Raw genomic sequence first — 26,282 nt, 5'->3', positions numbered from 1 at the left:
ACAAGTTGGTAAGAAGACAGGGAGGAACTCTTCTTTTTTTTAGTCAAATCAAACAAAGAAGGCAACTCTCCATGTTAATGAGCTCAATCACTCTTCCTAAAAGCTTCAATAATTCATTTTCTCGCAGATCATCAGACATCCATAATGAATAACATCCACCGTGAATTATTTACACAGTCATCCTTCGTGGCACAACTACTGGCTGACACCAAGTCACCCAGTGTGTCTGATGGGCTGGTGTGTGCACATGTATGTGAGAGGGTGTGTGTCTGAATCACATTCTGACATTTGGCTCCATAATGGTCTCGCAGCTAAGAAGTAGTAGTGACATCCAGTTTGAAGCAGAACAGCACAAAGCCCTAATTGGAGCAGTAAGTGTGTGCTTCCAGCTCCCCCATCAGCACAAAGCAGGGACATGCATACTGAAAACAACTCTCTTACTAAGAGAAGAACAATTTCTGGAGTTCCTGTATACTGTATGTATAAGTGACACTGTTTTTTTTTTTTTAAAGGTGCTCAATAATGAATCTTTTTCACCTTCATGTTACGTCATCGTCAAGGAAATGCTGGCAGGCAATGACTCCAATCGCAGCTGAAAACCACAGTATTTACCAATTCTGTAAACTTTGCCCTGACAGACTGAGTCAATAAATTCACCTGTCATAGCTTTGAGTTCTCAGTTCTGGGGCAGAAAAACCCTCATTTAGTGGCCATGGCTTTAAAGGCAACACTCACTTGGCTTTGCTCACTTGCAGGTAAACTCACATTTACATATGTTTATCTTAATGTGAGATCACAGGCAGAGTGTACATGAGGAATACAAAAATGCAGCTAAAGGAAGATTAAAATGTAAGGTGTAAAAGAGAAGATGAATATTACATTACATCTTTATGTTTGTGTGCTTGGTTGCAGTCTTGTCCTCCTGTGCGGCTCATGAAACTATTCCGCTCAACTGCAGCTCACAAGCTGAACTCTGGGAACGTTTGTCAGCTGATCTCAGTGCAAGTTATTAATTTGTCTTTCCACATACATGCATATAAATACAACTCACGTCATTTACTTACTTAAAATTAAGTGACGGTAAAGAAAGGAAAGGAAAGGAAAATAAATAACTTGACAATATTCTCCATTTGCTTTCCATATAAACCGAATTGATATTAACCAATAGGTGGCAGTAAAGTGTGGCGAAAACCCACCATCTTCTTGGACTGCACAGCAGACAGCTGCACTGGAGCTCTACATGAGGAATCTGACGGATACTCTGCACAAACACCAGCTGAAAGGTAGGAGGATGAGCCAGCGACATGTGCGACTGTTTGTGTTGTTTCTGCATTTCACTTCAATTCTGTTAGAACCACTATAAGTGTTGGGCTTTAGTTACTGTTGCAACATAAATATAAAATGATCAATGTTTAAAAATAAAGGCTGATATGAATTTAAATATAACCTAAAGACTGATGTTCACAGTCTATAATTCCACATTTGTTCTCATCTCAGTTTTGTGCATTGGACCTTAAAAGGAAGCCAGTTCTGTCAAAAACACCCGAAATGTGTGGTTCTGTTTCAGTTACACAACCTGCTGCTCCACACGAAGAAGTTATTGATCATGGTGTTAGCAGTTTGATTAGAAACATTGACTAGTACTGCTGATCTCACAACCTCAGGTTTGCTGAAATGTCTTAGACGCGACCATTTCTTAACTGCACATCGCATCCACTTGAGTCCACTCAAAGTATTTCACCCTTTCATTAAATTAGTGGAAGATACATTTAAAAGTTGACTGAAGTATATTTTTATTTATTTAGTGTTTAACTGTAACTGGGATGAGGGTGAACCAGTGTCAAAAAGAATATATATTGTGTTTTCATGACCTTTGGTGTTATGGTTTATTATCTTAGTAGTAATCCTGAGTTTATTCCATGTTAACCTTTGTACATTTAGGCTCCCGTTATGTCTGTGTCCGCTTCTGTATGTGTTTAGGTGTGTCAGTCTTTGTCCCTTATCTCCCTTTTCTGTGCCCATCTTCTCTTCCTTGTGTGTGTCATTCCATGTTTCCCATCTATGTTTATCTCCTTAGACCTTCTCATTTCCTCGAGTGTTGTGTCCTCCCAGTCCCCGTGTCATGTTATGGTTTATTGTCTCCCTTTGTGTCATGTCTCTCTCCCTTCCTCACTCTTATCTGCCTTTCCCCAACTCCTTTTTGATATTCGACAGTTTCCTGTTTTATTTTGAAAGCTTTGTGTTTTCATGTTCGGTGTAGTTCCCCTGTGGCGTCTTGTTAATTCGTATCAGCTGTGTTCCCCGTGTGTTCTCATTTCCTAGTAATCCTTCTGTGTATTTATGTCAGTATGCATTTCCCTGTGTCCTTCCCCGTGTATTTAGTACTCCCGTTTGGGCCCTATCCTGCCTGCACACAGACGTTTCATGACATTCATAGCTTAGTAATCCAATTTTAGCCATCTTAAAATAATTGTAACTCAGTTGTCAACAAAAAAGAAGCACTAAGCAAGATCATAAAGTTTAATAGATTCGTAAGCGGCAGTGCAAATACATAAATACATTTTTTTTCTGCATAAAATAAATATTGGTGCTCAGCAATGGCATTTTGGCCTTCACGCAAAGGAGAACTGCCAGGACTCGAACGTCAATTTTCAACCATTTTTAATGGAGTTTCATTCACTCAAGCATAAAATGTACTTTTGTATATTTAAGGGCCATTAAAAAGAAGAAAAAAAACAAGTCTCTTCCCAAAAGCCCATTTTGAGGCGTGAAAGTTCTTGAATATATTCATTAGAAACAAGACGCACTAATAAAGTACCACCGAACAAGAAGCAGAATGTCATTAACAACTAGATGACTAATATTTACTTCTTAATTTACTCTTTCTTTTTGCGATTAAAATGATCCCCCAAACTGAAATTTATGTTTATCCAGATGAGGATTTATGTAAGGATCACATTAGAGCTCCCACTGGAGCCTCCTCATGTTACTGAGTCTGAAACATAATTGGGAACCACATCAAGAGGCTGGTTATGTTGGGGTGTGTAGTTGAGTTTAAGGCTAGATCCATCCATCCATTCATAGCCCGTCCTAGCTGCTCTAGGATGAGACATGTGACACTGACAATGAATATGTTAGACTATGTTAGACATGTAACATGTTGCACTCTTTGATTAGTATTTAAATACTATTGTGCAGCTGTTAAAGGTGCTTATGGAATTTTAGGCAGTAAACTAATAAAAGACAGAGTGTGCGATGTACTTCTGCTAGGTATGAACTATATTAGTTTATGTTAGTCATAATAGAGTTATATGATACCCTGTTCTAGTGTTTGAAATACACGGTTCTTTATTACTAACCTTCATTACTCCACCTCGTGGCTGTAGTGCAGGAGGAGAGCAGGTCATCTACTGATCGGAAGGTTAGTGACGTCAAAAAAGGTGCACACCTTTGACGTTGTGTGACTAAATCTCTGTTTTCCTCATTCACACTTAAATGCAAAAAACAACTTTTTGAAAACTTCACCCTGGGAGGAGTTTTTAAAAATCTCCATTTTCAGTGACCCAAAATGCCGTTTTTACATGTGGACGAAAGGCCCAGAAGCATATAAAAAGCTGCATTTTTTAAAATACCTGTGTATGTGTGGACGTAGCATAAAAGATTTAGTAGTTTATTTTATTGCTACCTTTAATTTATTGCTGTTCATTTTCATTTGATTAATTGTTTACAAAAGGTTTGAGGTGTGAAATAAACTACAATGGAGTTTGAAAACAAAATATAGGTGTATGTGGCTGGAGGAGCGCGCAAAGATGTTCATGTAAAACAAAGGGGGCCTAGCAAAAAAGGTTTGGAAACCACTGGTTTCAGAAGTGCTCTAGAGTACAAGAAAATGATCACATTCCTTGAGGAATACTTAATGAAGTGGAATCACTGGCACACGAGTGGTTGGTTTGGAACGGAAGCTTTATTAAGATGAACTGTAGTCTACTATGCACAGAAGGACCCTTGAAAGTAGTAACTGTCAAGTGGCTTTTCATGTCACCCTTAACTTTACTGAGGAACACATTCCCTCTGAAAATAACATTTACATTTAAAATAAGGTTACTTTCCCTGTTTTTGAACAGAAGCTCTGGTATAATGCAGAACTAAAGAAACAGGAAAGACAGTAGAAATAGACATCTAATATATAGATGTTCATGATTCATTGATTTACAGAATGCCAAGGATCTGAGCCAACACAATGCAAAGAAGCTGAAGTGCCAAAAAACGGGGGGCTGGCATGTGCCACTGTTGCCAACAAACGCTACTGCAAACCCATGTGCAACTATGTAAGCGGTACATGCATGTATCAGCATCTGTCATATATTTTTGAGTTTGCCATGATTCATATAGTGGAAAGTGGGATGAGTAATACGAGTCTTTTTTCACAGGGTTATGATTTTGGTTTTCTGAGAAAAAGACGTGTTTTTGATGAATGTAGTGGGCAAACAGGATATCAGTGGCAGAGCCAGTACGTAGGAGGAAACAAGCTGGCTGAGTGCATCGGTAAGGCAGCAGTTTATTCATCTCTTATTACTATGAATCTGCAGCTGAGGTCAAAGCAGGGAGTCGTTCCCAACCACTCAGTCATATCCAAATGTGCTTGCAATTTTCTCTGCAAAGTTCTTTTTCATTGCATTTTAATAAGTGTGATCTTAGTGGCCCTAAACAGAGAGTTTAAATACCAGAAACTGTATGTAAATTTTAAGATATGAGGTTGAACTTATGTCTTGCTCTTGCTTTCTAGAAGCATCTATTCAAGTCTCAGGAGCAACAACTGCATATTTTCCAAAAGATCAGGACTGCATAACAACCAAGAGCAGCAGTCAAATGCAGAATCGCATCCTTGAAGATTTTACTGCTGAGCTGAAGGCTAAAGGCATACAAGGAGAGCTGAAGTATGCCTGTCTTGTATGCGGTTAAACATGATAGAGAACCGTGTCATGAAAAATGGGGTATAAAAGGACCTCCTGCTGCAGTAAAAACATTTTAATAAATACTTGAACATGGAGTGTTTTTTTTCTGGCATTTGTGCATATGAACATAAATATATGTTTGCATAGTTTCAGACTTTACAGACCCTGCATTTTCACAGTGGCTCACCATTGTAGCAGTTATTTTCATAACCCTTGTGCACTGAAAGCCTGAAAATATCTCAATATTTTTCACCTGTTATTAGGACAAAATCCAGATTAAAGTTTACACACTGGCAGTGTATCATGTATCATAATGAAACAGTTTAATACTAATATTATACTGGCCCCTCATGCTGTCAGATCAAAGGTACAGTTCGTTTTAATATAGTTTTATTGATATGGGCCAAATTTCAACATCAGTCACCTCAAGGTGCTTTATACTGCCAAGATGCTGCAATAACGCTGAGAAAACCCGAACAAAGTGAAGACCCCCTGCATGCAAGCACTTGGTGACAGTAGGACGAAACCTCTGGCAGAACCAGGCTGAGGGAGAGGCAGCCAGCTGCCACAAACGGCTGAGGGTGAAGGCAGAAAGACAGGACAAAAAACATACTGTGTAAAAAAAGACAGATTAATGATAACGAATGATTAAAAACAGAGTGTGAAAAGAGATGAGTAAAGAAGTGCATCATGGGAAGCTCCCAACAGCCTAGGCCCATTGCCGTGTAACTAAAGGAGGGTTCGGGTCACATGAGCCAGTCTTAACTATACACTCTTTAAAGTTCAGAGTGTGTTTGTCTCCAAACTGTTCTTCATTGGATGTCGATATATATTGTAAGGGCATACAATGCACGCTGAAACTCTATTTTCACATTTGTCGCACTCTGTGATTAGTATGTAAATATTATTGTGCAGCTGTTAAAGGTGCTTATGGAATTTTAGGTAGTAAACTGATAAAAGACAGAGTAGGCAAAGCAGTTGCAAATTCTCACATATTTCTCTCACAACCAGTATTAAGGTTTTTAACTATATGTGTAAAAGATGCTGTTATTTTAGCCTTTTTTTTTTTTTTAAAATGACAGATCCAGTGAAGAAATGACAGGAAAGCAGAGAGAGCAAGAGGGAAAGACACGCGGCGAACGGGATGGACTCAAACCCGGGCCGGCCGCTCTCAGCTGTATGGCATGTAGTTGCCTGCTCAACACACTGAGCTAAACAAGCACCCAAAAGCCGCACATATTGAGATTACAGCATCATTGAACTCTAATCGACTATTCTCCCCTTCTCTGGCTCAAACTATGTCCTTACAGGGACACCTTTTGGTAATGTAGGTACTATACATTTGGCCAGACAAGATTTCCTATGTTACTCTAGTGATACCGAGATATCATAGTTCAAATGCTACCTTATGTCACATCCCTTTACAGGTGGCACTGCAAAAAACTTCGCTGATACAAACATGACAAAAGAGTTTGCCATCCTCTGCCCCTTTTTGACATTAATAATTTATCTGTTGACTACTCCTATAATAAGTAATTTAAACTTTCAGATTTTTAAAGTTAAAAGGAAAGCTGGTGTACACAGCAGAGTATATTGGTTCTTACCTCTGCAACTGGAACTATATTCAAGACAAGCATTTCAACCACCCTCTGGAATTCATCTAGGTCTTCATCTTTGGTGGAAAATGAGGTGAACCCAAACAATGCAAATGCATCTGTGTCAATGCAGCTGCTTAAATATCAATAAATAAATGGCTGCATCTCTTCCATTTACATTAACAAAAGTAAATGTCTTACCGCCATCTTCACTGTTTTCCATCTGACTTCATTTGACTAACAGACACTCAATATTCATGTGCTTGACAGCCATATATTGATGAGAGCAGCCATTAAAATGAGGTTAACCACCCTGTCAAATGGACTGCTTTGTCTGCTGTTCTGTCTGCTCTCAGTTTTTGCAGACACATCCAGATGTAGCTCACCGGGGTCGAGGTTAAAAAGTCAAAATGAGATTGCAGGATCTCATTAGGTAGCCATTGACATTCCACATCATTCTACTAGGAGTCACTTTAATCAGAGAGAAAATGCCCCACAGCACGACCCTCTGGTGTAGGCTGGCAGACCATCTAATTATCAATTAAGGAAATAACTGTCTGTGGACTGAATGATTAAGAGTGGTAAATTGTAATTGCACAGAGCTTCCATTGTGTGGCAAAAGCCTAAATAACGCATCTTAAGCTTCTGTGTTTTCTGGCTGGTAACTCACTCAGTAAAACTTTTATTTACCCATGTACTCCAAATTTATTATTGATCAGTAAGTTTAATTACCCAGCTAGAAATGGAAGAGCATGGCAACCTTGCTCAAAGCCCTAACCCTCAGCTTATCTAATATCTTTGTGTTGAACAGACCTCGTCTATGAACCCTTATTATGATTGTGACAGTACTGTTGGACCAGTGATGAGTGGCTGTCCTCTCTAACAATCCTATAGCTAACTGGGAGAAAACTGCAGCCAGGAATCAAAAAGTTATTTTTTTTTTATCAAAAAATGTATTTGTTTCAGTCTGGTGGTAAGGAGGTGAAGAGCCTACCAAGCCGAAAAAGGCAGCATTAGATAGGTAGGTATCCAGGGAACAGGATATGATGAATGTTATAAAGAATAAAAATAAAATGAAATAAAATGCATGCAACAATCATGCAATGTCTGTTCACCTGCTGTTTCAGTAGGCATGATCTGATTGGACTGGAATGTCGCAATACCATATTCTATCCACTAGAGGGCAATATAAAATCACTTTTGGGACAAACTTTGAATACCTTTTTTGCACGTGTTTGTGAATAGTTACATTAATAAGAATCATATTTTTTTTATATAACTTGTTGGTGGTATAAGCAAGGATTAGACACATGGAAAAAAGGATTCATACATTTTAATAAACCTGTTTTTTTTTTTTTTTTTGGGGGGGGGGGGTTCTGACTATCTCAGAAATGGGCACAAAAGTGTAAAGACCAACAGAAAGAAAATATTCAATCCACACATAGAAAAACAAATATTATCCAGGGCTTAGTTAAGACTCTTAGGAGATAAAGAAGAATAAAGAAAGCAGGGAAGCAGAAACTAACCGTCTGTAAATCAGCATCTTTGTTTTTGAACATAAGACAAACAAGATAAACTTTGCAAATTATCAGTGTGCCTAACCTAACACTGCTCAGCCCCTTGGCTGCTGTCCAGCTTCTGCAATTAAAAAAGAAAGGGGAAAAAATAGGTTTACAAAGAACAAATGTGACAATGACAAATGCTTTGCAAATGAATAAAGATATACATTTTAGCTCATGTGTTACATTTGGAAGTTTGCCCACAACTACCTTTCAAAACTTCTAAGCAAATTTGACAGCATCTGTGTATGACTGTGTCATGCTAAAAAAGGGAAAAAAATAAATGGAATAATTTAAATAGAAGCCACCAACTTACTGACTGCAGGAATTGAATTTCTGAGCTTAGTTCCTCTCGCAGATGCTCAAGTTGTCCTTCTTTGTGCATCTCCAGCTCCTTCCTCAGCCTGGCAAGTAAATAAAACCACGTCAGTAACAAAACATAACATTTGGATAAACTTCATTTTTGCATGTAGAGTTTAAACTGCTTATTTTTTTCTGGTATATTGTTTTTATCATTATATTTACTTTTGCTTTGTTATTGTGTCCAAAATAAAAGAAATACATAACATAATACAATTTTCCCTCTAGTATTTATAATGGTGGGAACACCGAATCCACATGCACAAAATATTTCAAATGCTTTCTGAAAAACAACAAAATGAACACAATAGCTGCCATCTGTTAAACAGATTTCCCCTGAAGTCTGAGTTTACTTGACTGTTTGACATTTCAGATGAATGTTCAGAGCGAGGTGTTGTAACTATATGTGCAACATAAATCACAGCGTTTGACTCGGTGACTGTTTGTTTGCACAAAAACAATTTCACTACTGGATTAGGACTACGGTTCAACTAAGGTATTTACAATTTACTGTATCCCAGCAACCACTGACAATACATTTACATGAGTTGAAACTGATGAATTATCTTGAAACAGATCCTACCAATCCATTTTCTGCCATTTATCTGGGTCAGCAGGGAAAAGTGTGGGCAGTCTGAGCAGAGATGCCCAGTCCTCCTGCTCCCCAGCACCTCCTAGGGGGACACAGAGACATTCCCAAGCCAGCTAAGAGGCATAATCTCTCCCGTGCGTCTGCTCTTGGGCCTCCTTCTAGTTGGATATGCACAAAACACCTCACGCAGGAGGCATGTTGATCAGACGCGTACCTAAAACGGCTCTTTTTGATGTAGAGGAGTAGCTTCTGTAACCTAAGCCTGTTCCAAATGACTGAACGCCTCACCCATCTTAGATTCAGAGCTATGATGAGGAGAAAAATCGTCCATGATACCTCACCCAGGACAGGGTTACCAGGCCCCACACTGGCCTTGGGGAGGCTTTTGCCAGTAAGCATCTACTGGCTCAGCTATAATGAGTCACTGGGGCAACCCTCGCTCTGGTGCTCTATGTATCAGGCAGCGTTCAGAGGTGGAAGCCTCAGAAGTCCAACGCCTTGTTGCTAAAACCGGTAACAGATCATTCTGTGATCAGCAGATCCTGCATGATGTAACCTTTGTGGCACACTAAGAAAATGAAGCCAGACCGAGGGACTGCAGTACTTGATAAAAGTGACTAAACCGCATGAGGCATAATTGTGTGCTGTTAATTCAAAATGTACACCATGTATGACAAATGTCACAGCTGAAGAGGGGGAGTGTAGAGACAAGCGCAAACACTCACAGCCTAAAATGTTAGACTCTGCGGCTCCTCCACAAAGCTGCAGTCAACACTGCATTCTCCCTGTTTTTGTGTATTTAGTAATGTCTCCTGGAGCTTGTTCCACAGATATAAGGATGAACAGAAGACCATGAGGGACAAATTTCTAAGTATAAAATGAAGTGACAGCAACAAATCAAGTGTAGCAATTTCTCTCACACCAAAATCATCCAAATGGAAATTTTTAAAGGTGGGTTGGGTGCTTTAAAGTGCATGGCTGCAGGTGAAAAAAGACATAAAAGATGAGGACACACAGATACAGAAGGAATGCGTCAATGAAAGAAAGAAACATTTTGAGACCAGCAGAAAGCTTCTTAGTCGGGTGTGCAAATTCAATTAGTAATTGGAAATCCAGACTTTTTATTTAGCTCAAATATGTATACGCACTGCTTAGTTACCTTGTTTCTAGGAAATCATAGCTGCTACACACAGAGCATGATATTTTTTTTATCCCAGAAGAAATGTGCAGAATTTTTCACTCCACATATTTAAAGGTCACGTTTTCTTAAAAAGTAGTTTTCCTCAGACTCAGAGTTGACGTTTTAGTCCCATCTATGTTCTGATTTATAGAACTTTCTATTCCTAAAAATGTTGCAAGAGCAGATTTTTTTGGACAACATTTTCTAAATGATAAAAAGAGAGGAATTAGACAGATGACGCCTCATCTGCATATTCAGCCAGGGTCATATTACTTTGTACTCGTAGGCAGATTTTGTCTGCAGCAGGTGAGTCATCCATCCACACAAGCACATTTTCAAAACAAACACAGACGACAAATATAAAGAATAAAATATAATTAGAAGATAAATCCAAAATCACTGCTTTATGTAGGATATCAAAAACTATCATTTGTTCATCTGAGTGATGGTCACAGGAACAAAGCTGGTTTTACTGTGTTTATCCAGAAGAAACTGAAGCTCATAATGCAAAGGATGTGCGTGGTCAGGTAAAGTCTAACATTAACAGAGTCATCTGCATACTTTTAAATGGTCCTGCTTCCACACCCACTCTGATACAGGACACAAAGGGTAAGAGTGAAAGCACGCAACCCAGTGTGACGCCAGTCCAGGGGCAAAGTCAGGAATCCAGCCCAAAAGATTTTTGTTCATGTCAAACTGTTTTTAAAAGTCTGTTGAATAAAACATGGGGGTTAAATGTGGTGAAGGCCGAAGAAAAATCAGAACATTTAAGAAAAGTTTGAACACATAAAACAACAACAATGTAGAGATTTTCATGGGACTATTTTTTATATTTTTTAGTAAATGGACTGGTTCTTAAATAACGCTTTTCTACTCAATCTGAGCACTTTACACAACTTCTTCTAAACACTTTCTATCTAACATTCACAGTCTAATGGATGCATCGGAGAGCAACATGGGGTTAGTGTCTTACCCAAGGATATTTGGCATGCAAACTGCAATCGAACTGACAACCTTCCAGTTAGTAGGTGACCTAGTCCAGTGGTTAGCACCTTTGGCTCACAGTGACAAGGTTCTGGGTTTTAACTGGCCTCTCAGGGCGTAGTTTGCATGTTCTCCCTGTGGCTGTGTGAGCTCTCGCTGGGGAGCTTCCTCCCACAGTCCAAAGACATGCATGTCAGATGAACCAATGATCTGAATCTCTGCTAAATTGACCATATGTCTGAATGTGAGTGTAAGTGGTTGTCTGTCTCTCCAGCCCGAGCCCCCTGCGACCGTGAACGGGAAAAAATGGAGAAATGGATGGAACCATTTTTTGCTATTGGGGACAAAATATTAAGTCCTAATCATGTGTAAAAAAAAATGCATTTACAAAAATATAATGAATGGAAGTTGTGATGATGATTTTATTGCCTTAATATCATTAAAACTGGGCAAGTTTCACTGTGATATGTGTAAACTGAAAGTTTTAACGTGCTCTGCTAGTGTTCGCTTAATTAAACCTAAGATTAGAATAAAAGGGAGAAGCTGTTACTACTGTAAAGTTTTAAAAATTTGCACTTTTGCAACAATATCTTGGAAGAAATGTAATAACAATGACAAGTTTTAAACAAAGCAATCACATAAAGTATATCAGATAAAGACAGATCAAAAATGCACTTGAATGTAATCACATATGTGAACTTTATGGACTGCTGCTCCTCAGTTACAGGTTGAAACAAACTTCCTCTTGTGCCTTTAAAAGCAGTCTGCGCTTATGGCAGCAGAGTTAATATTTCACACTATAATTTCATAAACATACAATTGTGTTACTCAGTTCAGTTTGTCTCTGATAAACCATTGGACTTTGATCCACGCAGCGTGACGCCTTGGCTGTGATTGAACTGTTATGGCAGTTGTGGAGGATCCATACTGAGCTACACCTGAATTGAAGACGAACGAACCGTTTCTTCTTTTATTGGAAGTTAATGAAACAATAAAACAGCCTGCCTAAAATTGCATTTTCACAGTTTGAAAACCAACAGCCGCGTTTTTAACTTTACACTTCTCTCTGGACCTTACAAATCCAATTTTTAAAGCGACCAGGCTGTGCTTCAATCGACGCAATAATGTCCCTAAAGCAATACTCATTTGGCATTTTGGCTGTTGGTGGTCTCTGCTGGATTTTACTGGAACTCTACAGAGCTATGACATCTTTAAATGAACACTCATAAATAATTTGCCAGTAATATGTCAGTGAAGAAAATCCGACACATAATAAAATACATACAGCTCTTATATAATCGATTCCAATCACATAGGTGCATATTTCAAGTATCTTTCTATTGTGACAGTGTCCAGTCTGCACCAGCAGCCACTGTTTTGCACACTGAACACTTTTTAAATGACTCTAGCACTCTTTCAAATTGACATGCATTCAATTTCCAACAATCAATAAGCGGAGAGTTAAATATGTGTTTTAAAGAGACGCTGCAGTGGCTACAGACAGGATTGATGGTTTCAGTTCAGAATGGATGATCATAAGAATGGCTACGACAGGAGGGGGTGTCTCCGCCAAAGCTACATCCTCAGCACTTCCCGGGACTAATAAGCCCAGCGGTAATGAAGGACCTAGTATGTTTAATGAGGCTGATGGATGAACAGGACATGCCACGCACATGCATGATTTAAGATGATACTAAGAGAGAGAGAGAGTGAAATATAAATAAAGCACACCAAAGGGAAGCAAATGTTTTTTACATGCCCTTATTCCTTTCCTCTTTAATATCTTTATTTCAAAACCTGAAACAAAACTGATCCGTGGTATTGTGGAGAGGACATTACCCAAAGTGGCGGCATCAGCAACAACAATGACCCTTCCTTCCTGGAACACTATTGATCTCCAACCTTTAATTAAATAAAGGACGTCTCTCAATGTAGCAACAGGGTGATCCTGTTTCAATACGTTTCTGTAGGAAAGAATGTAATTTATGCCATGCATCTATACTGTATACTGTCCATCTGTACTGCGATGGGAGCACATCTCTGTCCTAAATGTCGTTCCGAGTGCTTTCTGCCGCTTCTTTTTAGTGTTTAGTTTTATATCTAAGTATTCACAATTCTTGTGTTTGTGTGCGTAAGGAAGGGAATGTGTGTTTGTGTCTGTGGGTGCCTGTTTGTCTATGCCTATGTGTCAGGTCAGGTCTAAGACTCTTTCTCTTCTAAGAACATCTCAGGTTCCCCCAGTGCCCCAACCCGCCATTGCGTTGGTGGTTCCCGGTGTCCGGGGTTGGGTGCTCGGGTGTGTACTGGTTTGCTTCCTGGCAGCCGTTTGGCATGGCATGCTGTCATTTTTTTTTCTTCTTTTCTTTTCTTCTCTGCTATTTTTTTCTCAGTCTTTATGTTAACTCTCTCTCCAACTTCACTTTCTTTCTTTTTTTTTTCTTTTCCGTCCCCAGTCTTGTCGGTTATGGTTGTAATAATCCAAAATAAAGAAATCCTAATAAAGTTCTAATAAAATATAACTATGACGCAGACCACTGTTGGCCTTTCTTTGGCCTTCAGACAGCAATTCTGATTGTTACACTGTCAGACAGAACAGGGGAAAAAATCTATGTATATACTTTTCTTGTACTTACTGAGAAATAAGAAACATTAAGACATGTAGCTTTACGGCTACAGCACAAAGTAAAAACAGATTTAAATTACAACAACAACATCGTTAGAAAGATTTGACTGAAAATATGAATGAAAAATAGAATAAAGAAACTGAAAAGCAAAGAAAGGCTAAATGAAAACCACATGGATCAAAGGCTATGGGTTTCAGTTTAAATATCTTAGCAGGATGAACACAGACTGATTATTCAATGGAGAAGGATGTGTTGGTACAAAATGTCCAGACAGGAACTCCATGAATAACCATCTGACACACTAGAGGTTAATCCCAAAAATCAGAAACAGCAGGAACTATGGGAAACAGTATGACATATCAAGGAACTAAATCCACAGGAGGTGACGTGGAACTGCTCATGGCTCAATGAGACACGAAAAGTAAACTAAAATTAAAGCATACGGACAAACGACTATCAAAGTAATACGGGAAATAACTAAAAGGGGAGCACTAACAAAGTGACAGAGACTTTACTACACATGGGGAGCACAGGGGAGGCACGTTTAACTGACAGAACAAATACTATAAACACCAAAGTAACTGGAACAGAAGCACCAAAGTGACAACGCAATAAATAAACAAAGAATCAAGCTAAAGACGATTAATTGTCAGCACAACTTAGGAGTTCAAAAACAGAGAACCCAGGGCTGTGACACCCACATATTTATAACTGAATACCGAAATTCACCGATTAACAACTATTAACAATGTAATATAACGGACAGTGAGCACAGAGGGATCTTGAGGCTTAGCTTTCCTACATGTGAAGCACGAGTTTGGTCCTCTTTCAAACTAATGTCACTTTTAAGCTGCTACATTCATGGAAGCTAAGCTCAGAAGCTTTCTGAGAGTGTTCAGGTCATTTTACATTGAAAGTGTCCAAGTGACTTGGCTAACTGTAGCAACTTGTTAACACGTAGCTAATATTAGCTTTCTAACACCAACTGAACACAGGATACTAAAACAGTCATCTAATGTTCTCAAGCAACTTGTCAGCCCTCAATTTTATATTGTGCTGTTAACTGTTTTCTCTGGCTGTGACAATTACTATGATCGGTGGCTCCTTTTGTTGTTATTTAGGCCCTGATAACATTTGATGATACTGACAGAGTTCAATATGTCATACTATAAATGTCACGGTCCTGAGTCTGGTGACTCAGTGTTTATGTTTTTGTTTATTAATATTATTTGATTCAGTGATTTCTGGTTATACTTTAGTGATTTTTAGATCTTAGGTTTTGTTACTGTGCCTCCCTTGTGTTCTCTGTGTCAAGTCAGTTATGTTTTCTTGTCTGTTCTTTCCTGGTTTCCATGTTCGTGCATCTCCTCTGTCTCCCCTGTCATCCGTGTCTCCTTGTCAAGTCTGCGTCTGGATTTCCTGTTTTGTATTTCCTGTTTTACTTTGACGGTCTCGTGTCCTGTGTTCACTGTTTTCAGTTTTGCTTCCACCCTGTCTCGTTTGGTCAGATTAGTCCCAGCTGTGTCTCCCTCCTCTTTCCCATTCCCTCGTCACTTCCTGGTGTATTTAAGCCCTGTGTTTTCGTCTGTCCACGTGTTGTCATTACCTCATGCCGCTGTGTGTCTTGCCGTGCCTTTTTGGTCCTTATCACTAAATGGTTCCTCTGAGTTTCTAGTTTTAGTTTCTAGTTCCAAAGTGTCTATTTCTAGTTTTATTTATGTTTTCTTGTATTGAGTTTTGCACAGCCATTAAAGCTGCCTCCTTCAGTTAAACCTTTCGTTTCAAGTCCTGCATCTGGGTCCTACATGCTGCCTGCCACAGCACGAGTCATGACAATAAAGCTCATACCCACTAGAAGATAAAAGAATGATGAAGTAACTGTATCTGACAAAGCAGTCTCCCTAAAGTTTCCTTTGAGGAGCCTTAATGGTAACAGATTCAATACTTTTCATTTGCTTTGAAAGTCAAAGAACTACTGTTAGAGAAATCCAAACTATTGAAGTGACCTAAAAAAAAAAACAGACTTCTGTGTAACATGGTTTTCTACATGTGACATGTATGAGTGTGTTTGAATTCCTTTATAGATTATTCCAGTTAAAGCCACAGACAGCAGACACAAGATCATCCTTTGGTGCGTAGACTCCATTTTGGCGCCTCGAGCTAAGCACTTTGTGAAATGCAGTGAGCAGAGATCGATGGGAAACTGCACGCTCCTACTTCTAGATTTCAAAGTATCCATCATACCCTGATTTAACATCTATTTTACTGTAAATGCAGCAATTTACTAAATGAACATGATGCATTACTATGTCCATCGTTTATATACAGTCTGTGGTTAAAGCATGATGTATTATTCCACTAAAACCAAAGCTGATTAAACACTTAGCTTGAATGCTAAGCTTTACACTGTCATCATTAATAAATATATCAATCACAATAGCCTCAGTTGGTTGTTTTTCTCCAGTTGCTGACAAAATGAAATATACTCCAGATCAAAGCCTTAATTAAACCAAATGGCCTTAATGTGCTGTTATTTACACTTCTATGTTTGGACTCTACCCAGCAGGATCAAGAAGGAGAAAAAGGCAAGACAAGAACTGGGCTTACTGGTCTATTCAGCCCTTCTTGGTATGATCCAGATCTCCCATTTGTAAACAGTTTAATTTAAAAGCCAGAATGCTTGGCTCTGAGCATTTCTTTCGTCTGTCTTTTTCTTAAGTATATTTACCGTTGTAAGAATGACCAAAGCTGATAATACCACTACTGAGATGGAATTTTTTGCAGTTACACTAAAGAAAACCACAGGGTCCTACAGAGAGGGGACAGCGGTTGTGCTTCTGAACACCAAGTCCTTTGACATCATTCACAAAACAAAATTCTCAACTAATTAAAAATCACAGCTGCTTAGCAAGGAATGTTTAAAACACCAGGAATCTCTGTGGAAATATTGTTAATGAAATGCTGACAAGCCTAATGCTGTTTTTATGTAATTCTGCTCTTTTGTGTCTTACTTATCTGTAATATTTACTGTGTTGGACCTCCCAAAGATTATTCTGTGACATGATGTAACTGCAAGTAAATCTGGTACTGTAGACTCCATCTATGTGTCCAAATGCATAAACCTGCCTCAGCATCCAGACAGTTATCCAGCACTCACCTCAGACAGGAGCTGTCAGTGAGAGGTTTCTGACTGACAAACTGGCTCTCCGATCTCAGAGATTCTGTCATTGCTTCAGCCTCACTCAGCTGCCGATCCAGGTCTGCAGTCAGGAGTAATAAATCAAACATAAGACGACGTCACTCAGGGAAGACAGACACATGCTGTAGCTGCACGGTTAAAACAATGGAACGAGGTTTGGATTATACAACACTACAACTGTTAAATTTTCTTATTCTAAAGGGACTGGTATGGTTGTGTGTTGGTCCTACGCAGAGCTTGCAGACTGTCATGCAGCTGTGTACCCTCACCAAGAGGGCAGTGCCAAAAACAGTTATGTGGGCTACGCTTCTGTGTTTGTCGATCTTTTAGTTAAGCTCCTGCCATAAAGAAGACCAAAGTCATGAAAGACAAAGAAGTTCTCTGTAGTGAAGTGAAACTAAATGTTAAAAACAACAAAAACTGTCCACTGCAGCCAGTCTGTGCTTCTCATTCTCTCATACATACATGACTTACTCATGGAGTAACACAGTTCCTGTCTTGAGACCATATCATAACTATATTCTATATCTGTATTCTATATCGTCATGATATGGCTCATCAATTTTATTCCACTGTAGTAGCTACAGCTACATCACCCTTGTTCTTGAAAGCCTGAACCAGTACACCACTTGTTGGGTTTATCTAGGCACAAACCCCGCTGGAACACGAGACCAACAACTGCACGACAAAACAAGGCGAGAAGGCACTCTCCGTGTTTGTGGCTCACGAGGGAAGTCAATCAAAGTTGAGGAAAAGATTCCTTCACCTGAACTCGACCAACTTCAACTGATTCCTTCGCTACAGCTCTTTTTATTGTCAGCAAGCAATCATTCATGAATATGCAATTACAAATACACGTGACATTCTTAAAACAGGCATATCTGAGCAACATCAGTGTCTGTATTCTGTGTGTGTGTGTAGGTGCATGTGTGTGTGTGTTTCCAGCCATACTATACATAGACATATGACCTTTCAATGAACTTAAATTGTATGCAGAAAAGCAGAAGTAAGCGTCTTGCTAAACTATAAAAACAGGAACTTGTAATAGGTCATATCTCAAACTCTCAAACTCACATTTAAAGGTGTGAACTCTGGCACTTTTAAACAGAACAGGACAGTCTGGTTTCAAAAGCTATAATAGAATTATAACATCGAGACTGCTTCCTCTCATCTCATGGTACACAAGTGCACACAGAATCTTATCAGACCTAATAAGGATATGATTTTTATCAGCATACGAATGAATATATATTTCTAAGCATAAATGACAATCTTAAATGATTAATTCTGACACCACTTTTCTTTCCTCAGACATCCTCTCGCTCTCTAAGATTTTGTGAGGTTCTGGAGAGCTCACACAATCTCTCATCTAGCTCAGCTCCATGCCTCCACAGGTATGTCATCTGTACCAACTACCTTTCCACTCTTAATCTTTTGATGGTACGTTGAATTTTGTTACGTTCTTTCTCTCACTTCCTGTTTTAATTTGTTGTCCGTTTTCTTACATTTTATTTAATTGCTAACTTTTTTCAGTCTGCTGCCAGTTTTCTTTCACACCTGTTCTACATCAGCCAATTACTCACCTGTGTATTCGTGTGTGTTCCCTTTCCCATTGGTTCAATGCCAGATTGTCTTGTTGGCAGTCAAGACTTCCAGCCCTTTCTTATAATTCTAGTATAAGCTTTTCTTCTTGCTTTGTTTTGCCAGTGTCTTTATTTCATTTTTATTCTCTTCATGTACAGACTGGTTTTTGGACTTTGTTCTGCCTCACCTTTTGGATTTTATGTGGTAAAACCCTGGACAGAAACAAAGTTGTGGACTTTTGGATTTACTTTGACATGGAATGTTTGGCTCCTCTTCTTAGAAAGGACTTATTACAGTATGTGTGTGTACAGCCTCCTTAACTCAGATTTAAAAAACACGGCAAGCACACCAGCTCAACCTGTTCATGGAGCCAGAAATATGTTGTAGAAGATCTAACATCTGGGCTCAAGATTAAACTGCCTTGGCAGACCAGCTGAATTATAAAATAACTGCTGGTCTGGGTTAAAGGCTGTGTGAATGCATATGGAAAAATTAAAGGAGCTTACAGAGGTCCTTTAAAATATGGCTATGGTCTGTTTTGCATAAAAATGAACCTTCGCTGCTCACCTTCGTCGATATCATTCAGACTCTGTAGTTCAAGCAGGAGTGCTCTCTTCTCTTCCGCAATGGAGCTCATGTGACTGTTTGTGCAGCTCATCAACTCCTTCTCTAAATTATAGAAGAGGAAAAGATAAATCTGCAAAGGTTCTCATGGATTGAGTAATAATCACCAGAAACTCTATAATGAATGTATACTGCTGGACAAAAATACAAATACATAACGCAAAGACGGTTGTCATAGGGGTCACAACCTGAGTTTAAATCACTTCATATTAGGCCTGTATAAGAGCTGTTAGTTATCCTAATGATTACATTAAAAACATGAACACAGTGTTTTTGTTTGGCTGGTTTCAAACTGTCAAGAAAACCTTTGTTACATTAAACTTGTTTTCTAAAACCTTTTTTGATATTTAACCTTTACTTTACCTTTGTGTGGTTAAATATCTAACCACACATGTTCACAGCACAAGTATTAATAGTGCAGCAAACACCAGGTGTTTGAGTGTGAGCTTATATAATTATCATAAGTCCTGAACTCACTAACCAACTTAACACAGATTACACTGGAATCTTGGGAGTTTAAACAGGTATAATTTCTTGCATTTCTATATTTAGCAGGCAACTGTTACACTACTATGTGTATGGGCTCATACACAGTAGATGTAGCAATTATTCATTTCATTCAGGACCACTTCAGTCAAAAGAAGATTTGTATTTCTGTCAGGGATAACTCATATTTGGCAGCACAGCTCTGGCAGGAGGCGGGCAGAGCAGCAGCAGAACAGAACAGGCATCAGAGACGACACAAAGTGAACCAGATTCAGCATAAAATGATAAGCTGGGCAGGAGGTGGGTTGCAAAGCAGCTTGCAGCTGTGTGACAACAGCTTATATAGTATCCTGAAAATCTTACAGGACATTGATCTGCAAACAGAATATGTAGAAGGGTATAGGGCTGTTCGATATAACGATATATATCGGATGACGATATAAAAACGTCTATCGTTTCATTTTACGCTATCGTTTGTTTCGTGGTGTCGCAAAATAAACTGTTTACGACAATATTTTTCATCGTTCTGATGGTCACTGTAGTGGCTATATTAATTTCTTAAAGTTCTCTCTTTCTCTTAAATGTAATATAACCACACTACTGACGGACAAGCGCCTGTTTTTATGCGTTGTCGTTAGCAACAGCGACGGTAACACCTTCGCGTGTCCGCTTGTTTATGGTCCACATAAACCTTTCATAATAAAGCTCAAGATCCTGTTGAGACTTTTCAAAATAAACTGAATCACGTGAAAGAGCAGATTATTTACGGATAAGAAGTAAAAAAGAGCCGCCAGGTGCTAAAAAATAAACCTTAGACCCAAACGTTAGAACAGGCAACCCGCAGCATGCCGTGTAATAAATACAAAGAAACTTATGTCTAAAAATGTATAGTTTCATGCATCGGTTAAAACACTCGACTCCGGGTAAAGAACGCGGAGCTGGAAACACTTCACGCAAGTCGAGCTGCCCGAGATTCACAGAATTTACAGAAAATGTTAAATTTTTGTGATTTATATCGTTATCGGGACGATAGATGTCTTATATCGGGATATGAGATTTTGGTCATATCGCACAGCCCTAGAAGGGTATCAGCTTCCCAACCAGCAGTGAGCTGGCAATGAGATCACCTGATCTGCCAAATTAGGGCTTTTTTTTACTTGAGGACTAAATCAATACTCAACTAGACCTGACATGTTAGTGACTATTTATAGTCACATGAAAAAGCCAGTTTTCACAGAAATCTATACAGTCTAGTGAAAAACTAAGTACACCCCATGATTTAATAGGTTGTAGAACCATCTTTGGGAATAATCATTTACTTTATGACTTTATCATTCTATCATTGTTTGTGGAGGAACTCTGGCACACTCTCCTTTATAGCATTGCTTCAGTTCATTGACGTTTTGAGGGACTCATTTATGCACAGCTCGACCTAGACTGGGCCATTCCAACACCTTCATTTGTTTCTTTTTCAGCAGCTCTGCTCCAGATTTGCTGTTGTGCTTGGGATCACTGTCCTGTTCCATGGCTCAATTTCAGCCAAGCTTTATTGATCAGATGAATGGGCTCACATGTGACTCCATGGTGACATAATTCATGGTCAACTCAATGACTCCAAGTTATCTGGGCCTGGTGGCTGTAAAACAAGCCCAAATAATCCCCCCCTCCACCACCATCCTTGACAGATGGTTTGCAGTGTTCATGCTGAGATGCTTTCATTGGTTTTTGCCAAATAGGGTGGTGTGCATTATGGCCAGATATCTACAATTTGGTCAAAGGACATTGATCCTGAAGTTCTTTAGTTTGTTCAACTTTTCAAGCCCTTTTTAAGGGCTTTTCAATGCCATAGTCTTTTAAGATAAATCAGGACACCCCTCCAAAATAGGCATAGCTATTCAGTCGTTTTCTAATTATACTGCCATGAACTTTAACATTTAACATGCTAAGTGAGGCTTTTCAAGTCTGAGATGTAGCTGTAGGAATTTTAGCTGTTTCACTAAACCAGCAGTCCCCACCGGGCTGCGAGAGTTGAGGCTCGGTGTGAAATTTATGGTTTTAAGGGTTTTTATTGTTAACTCAGTTTCTCTGGGTCTTTTCCCATGTGTTATGAATAAATCATCTTTTTTATGTACCGGTACTGGTTTTATTTTTTTGCATTTATCTGCGACACACCTTAAAGGCCGTTCAGTGAAAATATTGTCAGACCTAAATCGGTCCGTGGCTCAAAAAATATTGGGGACCGCTGCTCTAAACGCTGCACGATCTGACCTTGGCGTGAATTTGTTGGGACATCCATTCCTGGGAAGATTATGGTAAATGTTCCAAGCGAGCAAGCTGGCAAAATTTCTGTTTTTATTAAGGTGGTCACACTTGTTAATGATGAGTGAATCAAGTGCATTCCTTTACCAGCACCTGGCTGCTACTCACTCTCTTAACTCCCACAGAAGCAGAAGGAGTGTGCTGCATGGAGTCCTTGAAAACGTTCTTTTTCATGAATTATAGGCATTGGAGATCTATTTTGCTCATTTCTAAAATAACTAATCATTTCTAGAGCAGCATTCAGGGCCACATCTGTTTCATGTAACCTCTGTCTTCCGTGAAAACACTACAGTAAAGTGTTTTACGACCTTTGTGTATCGATTCCACCTCCTTCTCCAGATCCAGGAGCACAGTGTGAGTTTGGCTCTTGAAGACTGTTTCTCTGTTCGCCTTAAGACTGAAGTCACTGTTAAACCTTGAGATCTCTTGAAGGAAGTTTTCCTCCTCTTCTTTAGCCACCATCTTTATCTTGGTCTGGTATGAAAAGGAGGATCATGGGAAATACTTCTAACAACAACATTAACAGACCTTGTGGTACTACAGACTTAATGTTACTGTATAATTATGATAACATTTGGAAAAAAAGAAAATCTTTGCTCTAAGAGCTTATTGTGTTGAATGCAGAATCCCACCATTTTTGGTGGGATTCTGCATTTTACCTGCTGCGTGAAAACAGGTTGTGTGTTACAGTTAGTTAATATAAAAAAATAAGATAATCCTGAATGAGAAAAAAATTACCCGCTTCTAAAATGAGGCTCTGATTTTACATTATTTTTTACATAACCTAGTTTAATACCTCTGGAATTTTAAACAAGCAATTCTAAAATGTCAAACTCAGTTTCTACGAAAATGCAAACATCTCTGAAGGGTACCACTTTTTTGATCTGTGCATTCACTGATTAATTGATCGGGTCATTCTATATAGTACTGTGATTCAATCAAGAAGTTAAAGCTATTAAAGCTGAAGAGGTATCCATATTGGATACAACCTGTCTAATTTGAGAGATAAGTATTGATCCAGGCTTCAACCTACTACATGATCCCTGAGGTGGCTCTTCTGACAGAGCAGCTCTTCAATTTGCTTTAACATCTGGTTCTCATATTTCTTTGCCAGGTCACACTGCAGCCTCATTGCAGACAACTGCTGAGCCTGAAGCATAAATACAGGAGATGATCAAGACACACAGTCTGACAGACAGATGTACAGCGAGGGAGATGGATTGGTGATGCTTCGTATGTGAGCAATATCACTTGATACCAGACGGGGTGAAATGAGATCAAAGTTCTAGTTTGGAACAATCAGTATATACTCTATACCTGATTATTTGAGACAGACATAATAACTGGAGTTATTTTGAAACTGTAACTAAAAACATCCTGTTTCTTTAACTAGTTCAGCAAAAATTCAGGTTTCTTTTTAAATCGATATCATAAACATAAAGAAAGAGCGATTATGTAGGAAGGCAGATTCTTGCCTTGGGCATAACTTTTGGTGTAATTTCAGTCTGTTTCTTGAGCAAAAGAGGAGAAAGTAGCTTCGCTTTTCTTCTGCTGTAATACTAAAGTGCAGCATGTTTCAGTGAGCACAATCAGCTTCCAAGTCCTATAAACACTGTAATTATCTTAAGACAGCTCTCAAAAACCATAAGACCTTACATCATGAGAGCTGTAAACACACTATGTAGTAAACACAGCCTGCATATCTGCATAATGTAAACAGTCTCAATAGTAAAGTATAGTAGCTCAGTAAACTACGGCTACCATCACACAAAGGGTTATTTGAAGAACCAAATGGTTTATATCTAAAATCTAATAAATGTGAGCATCTTAAAAACAGTGCTATGGCTTTGCCTCTGGTCACAAAATATATATAATTCACTCGTTAGCATCAACTAGCAACAGTTTCACCTTTTCATCAAGTTCCTCTTTGCTCTTTCCATACTGCTCAGTGACACTCTTTATCTTCTCATTGCATCTGATGATGGCTATTTTGACTAAAAAACATTTTTGAAAAAACATCACATGATGCAACATTAAACATTAAAATACAGTAGCCTGTATAGATACATATTTAGCATTGTCACTAGCGTTTAGCTGTTAGCTTATTTGCTAGCTGAAGAGTGATAATTAAGCAAAAAAAAAAAAAAAACAGATCGAGAGAAATAAACAAAACTTACTATCCTTGATTTTTTGTGTCTGTTCTGCTAACTGTTGCTCAGTTAAAAGAATTTGTTGAAAAAGTGTGTCCAAACTCATTTTGGCTTAGTAGCTGGGTCAATAAACAGTTAGCTAGCAGACCATCTAACCTAAGGAGGCTTGTTTCTGTCAGGACAAAGAGTCTGAATGACTGACTTAGCTCATTATAATTGTGACATTGTTGCAACATTTTTTTAATTAGGTTTTTTTTGTTGTTGTTGTTTAACTTTAATTTGTATTTGTAGTTCAGTATATTTAGCTTTAGTTTTAGTAGTCATTGTTTTCAGTCAGGAGTCATTACTTTTATTGTGTCCTTAAAATGTTTGGTTTTAGTTTTGCTTATTCAGTTATTTTAAATTAAATTTGACATTTGATATCATGATATTGACATTAAATATTATAAAGATTGTTCCTTTGAAAAGAAATAAATTAATCTTATACTTTATGCTCTTATACTTATAGATTCTATATTTGGAAAATTAGATCTGGTTTTGACTGGTCTTGCCTAGAGTCCAGCCTCTATTGACCTTATACTCAGAGCGTGTTCCATTGCTGCTATGATTAGTGCCTCTGTGCTGTCTTTCAGTTCAGCTTTTTCAAGCCCTTGGTAGGATTTCTCAATATCAGCCACTTCTTCTATTTGCGGGTGTTACATACTGTGCAAGGGCCTGTCATGATGGTTCCTCCTCTTGGAGGAGCAAGAGGGAACCATCATGAAAGGACAGGCCCCTGCACAGTATGTAACACCCGCAAATATCATCATACAAATGGACAAACTGGTAAAAGCTAACATACTGAACATAGTTGTGGTGGTGGACAAGCAGAAAAACAGCTGTAGTGATAAATGTAGCAATACCAAATGATAGCAACATCAGGAAGACGGAACATGAACATGACAAATACCAAGGGCTCAGAGAAGAGCTCGAGAAAATGTGGAGGGTGAAGGTAACAGTGGTCGCAGTGATAATTGGAGCGCTAGGTGCAGTGACCCCCAAGCTAGGCCAGTGGCTCCAACAGATCCAAGGAACAACATCCAACGTCTCCATCCAGAAGAGCAGCTAAGATACTGTGCAGGACCCTCAAGAAGTGCCCATCTACATACATAAAAACTGGGAAATTTAAATTAAATCCATCCATCCATCCGCTTCTGCTTATCCTTTTTCAGGGTCGCGGGGGGGCTGGAACCTATCCCAGCTGTCTCAGGGCGAGAGGCAGGGTACACCCAGGACAGGTCGCCAGTCTGTCGCAGGGCTAACACGTACACAGAGGCAACCATTCGCACATTCACTCCCACAGTAACACCTATGGGAAATTTAGAGTTACCAATTAACCTATCCTCACTAAGTAAATAAAAATTTAAAAAAAAAACAACCCACAATCAATCAGCTAATTATTTATGTCCTGGATATGGCCTCAGTTAACTGTAGATAGTTCATGGATTTATCAGATAAATCACAACTCAACCTGTGTTAAATCTTCAAGTCAGCAATTAAATTGACGTTTTCCTTCTTCAGAGTCATCATCCTTGTCCTGTATCTGCTGGTAATATAAATTAGAGAAGTACCGCCTAACTATAGTGACCGGCAGTACACTGACATTTATCAGTCCCCACTCAGCCTGACTGTTGAGTGTTATGAAGTGCTGTATCGGCGCAGTCAGCTTTCTCAGAGTAATCCATCTACACCTGCTGCCTACATTTGTCACACAATTCCAGACTTTGACCAGGTTTCTAGTAAAAAAAAAAGAAAAGAAAAAGCCTCTGATCCGGTGCCATAAAACACATTACTGCGTGAAACAGTTAAACGACCAGAGGGCTACATCATTCTGACATTCATTTACAAAATTAATATCAAATATTGATTAGGGCTTTTTTCATAAATCACCAGCCTGAGCCTCCCCCCTGACTGGCAAGCTTCCCTTTGGAGACGTTAGAAGAGCAAAGTCATCAAATTGTAAGCAGACAATTATCCCACAGTGCGGACTGAGACTGCCGTTCATCTCATTTTCTGTCTCTTTTCCAGTCAT

General features: G+C 38.9%; 2 protein-coding genes across 2 annotated transcripts; one reads left to right on the top strand and one right to left on the bottom strand.

The window, feature by feature from the left end:
- The first annotated feature begins 647 nt into the window (after positions 1-647).
- Positions 648-5,068, top strand: LOC146375291 (uncharacterized). Its single transcript, XM_084949410.1, has 6 exons — positions 648-755; positions 913-1,001; positions 1,169-1,283; positions 4,216-4,328; positions 4,431-4,545; positions 4,787-5,068. The coding sequence occupies exons 1-6, from the start codon at positions 713-715 to the stop codon at positions 4,960-4,962; spliced, it is 651 nt and encodes a 216-aa protein (XP_084805536.1). The 5' UTR covers positions 648-712; the 3' UTR covers positions 4,963-5,068.
- A 2,854-nt stretch (positions 5,069-7,922) lies between these two features.
- On the bottom strand, positions 7,923-24,375 carry LOC146375290 (coiled-coil domain-containing protein 172-like). The gene is made up of 8 exons (XM_084949408.1): positions 24,239-24,375; positions 23,970-24,055; positions 23,095-23,211; positions 22,370-22,535; positions 19,200-19,301; positions 17,007-17,109; positions 8,426-8,513; positions 7,923-8,188 (listed from the first exon to the last, which is right to left on the bottom strand). Exons 1-8 carry the CDS (start codon positions 24,315-24,317, stop codon positions 8,153-8,155), a joined length of 777 nt encoding a protein of 258 aa, XP_084805534.1. The 5' UTR covers positions 24,318-24,375; the 3' UTR covers positions 7,923-8,152.
- Positions 24,376-26,282: the final 1,907 nt, after the last annotated feature.

The sequence above is a fragment of the Perissodus microlepis genome, chromosome 13 (genome assembly GCF_051167445.1).
Source record: "Perissodus microlepis isolate ML-2025 ecotype Zambia chromosome 13, ASM5116744v1, whole genome shotgun sequence".
NCBI classification, from domain to species: Eukaryota; Metazoa; Chordata; class Actinopteri; order Cichliformes; family Cichlidae; genus Perissodus; species Perissodus microlepis.
This window is presented reverse-complemented; position numbering and strand designations above follow the sequence as displayed.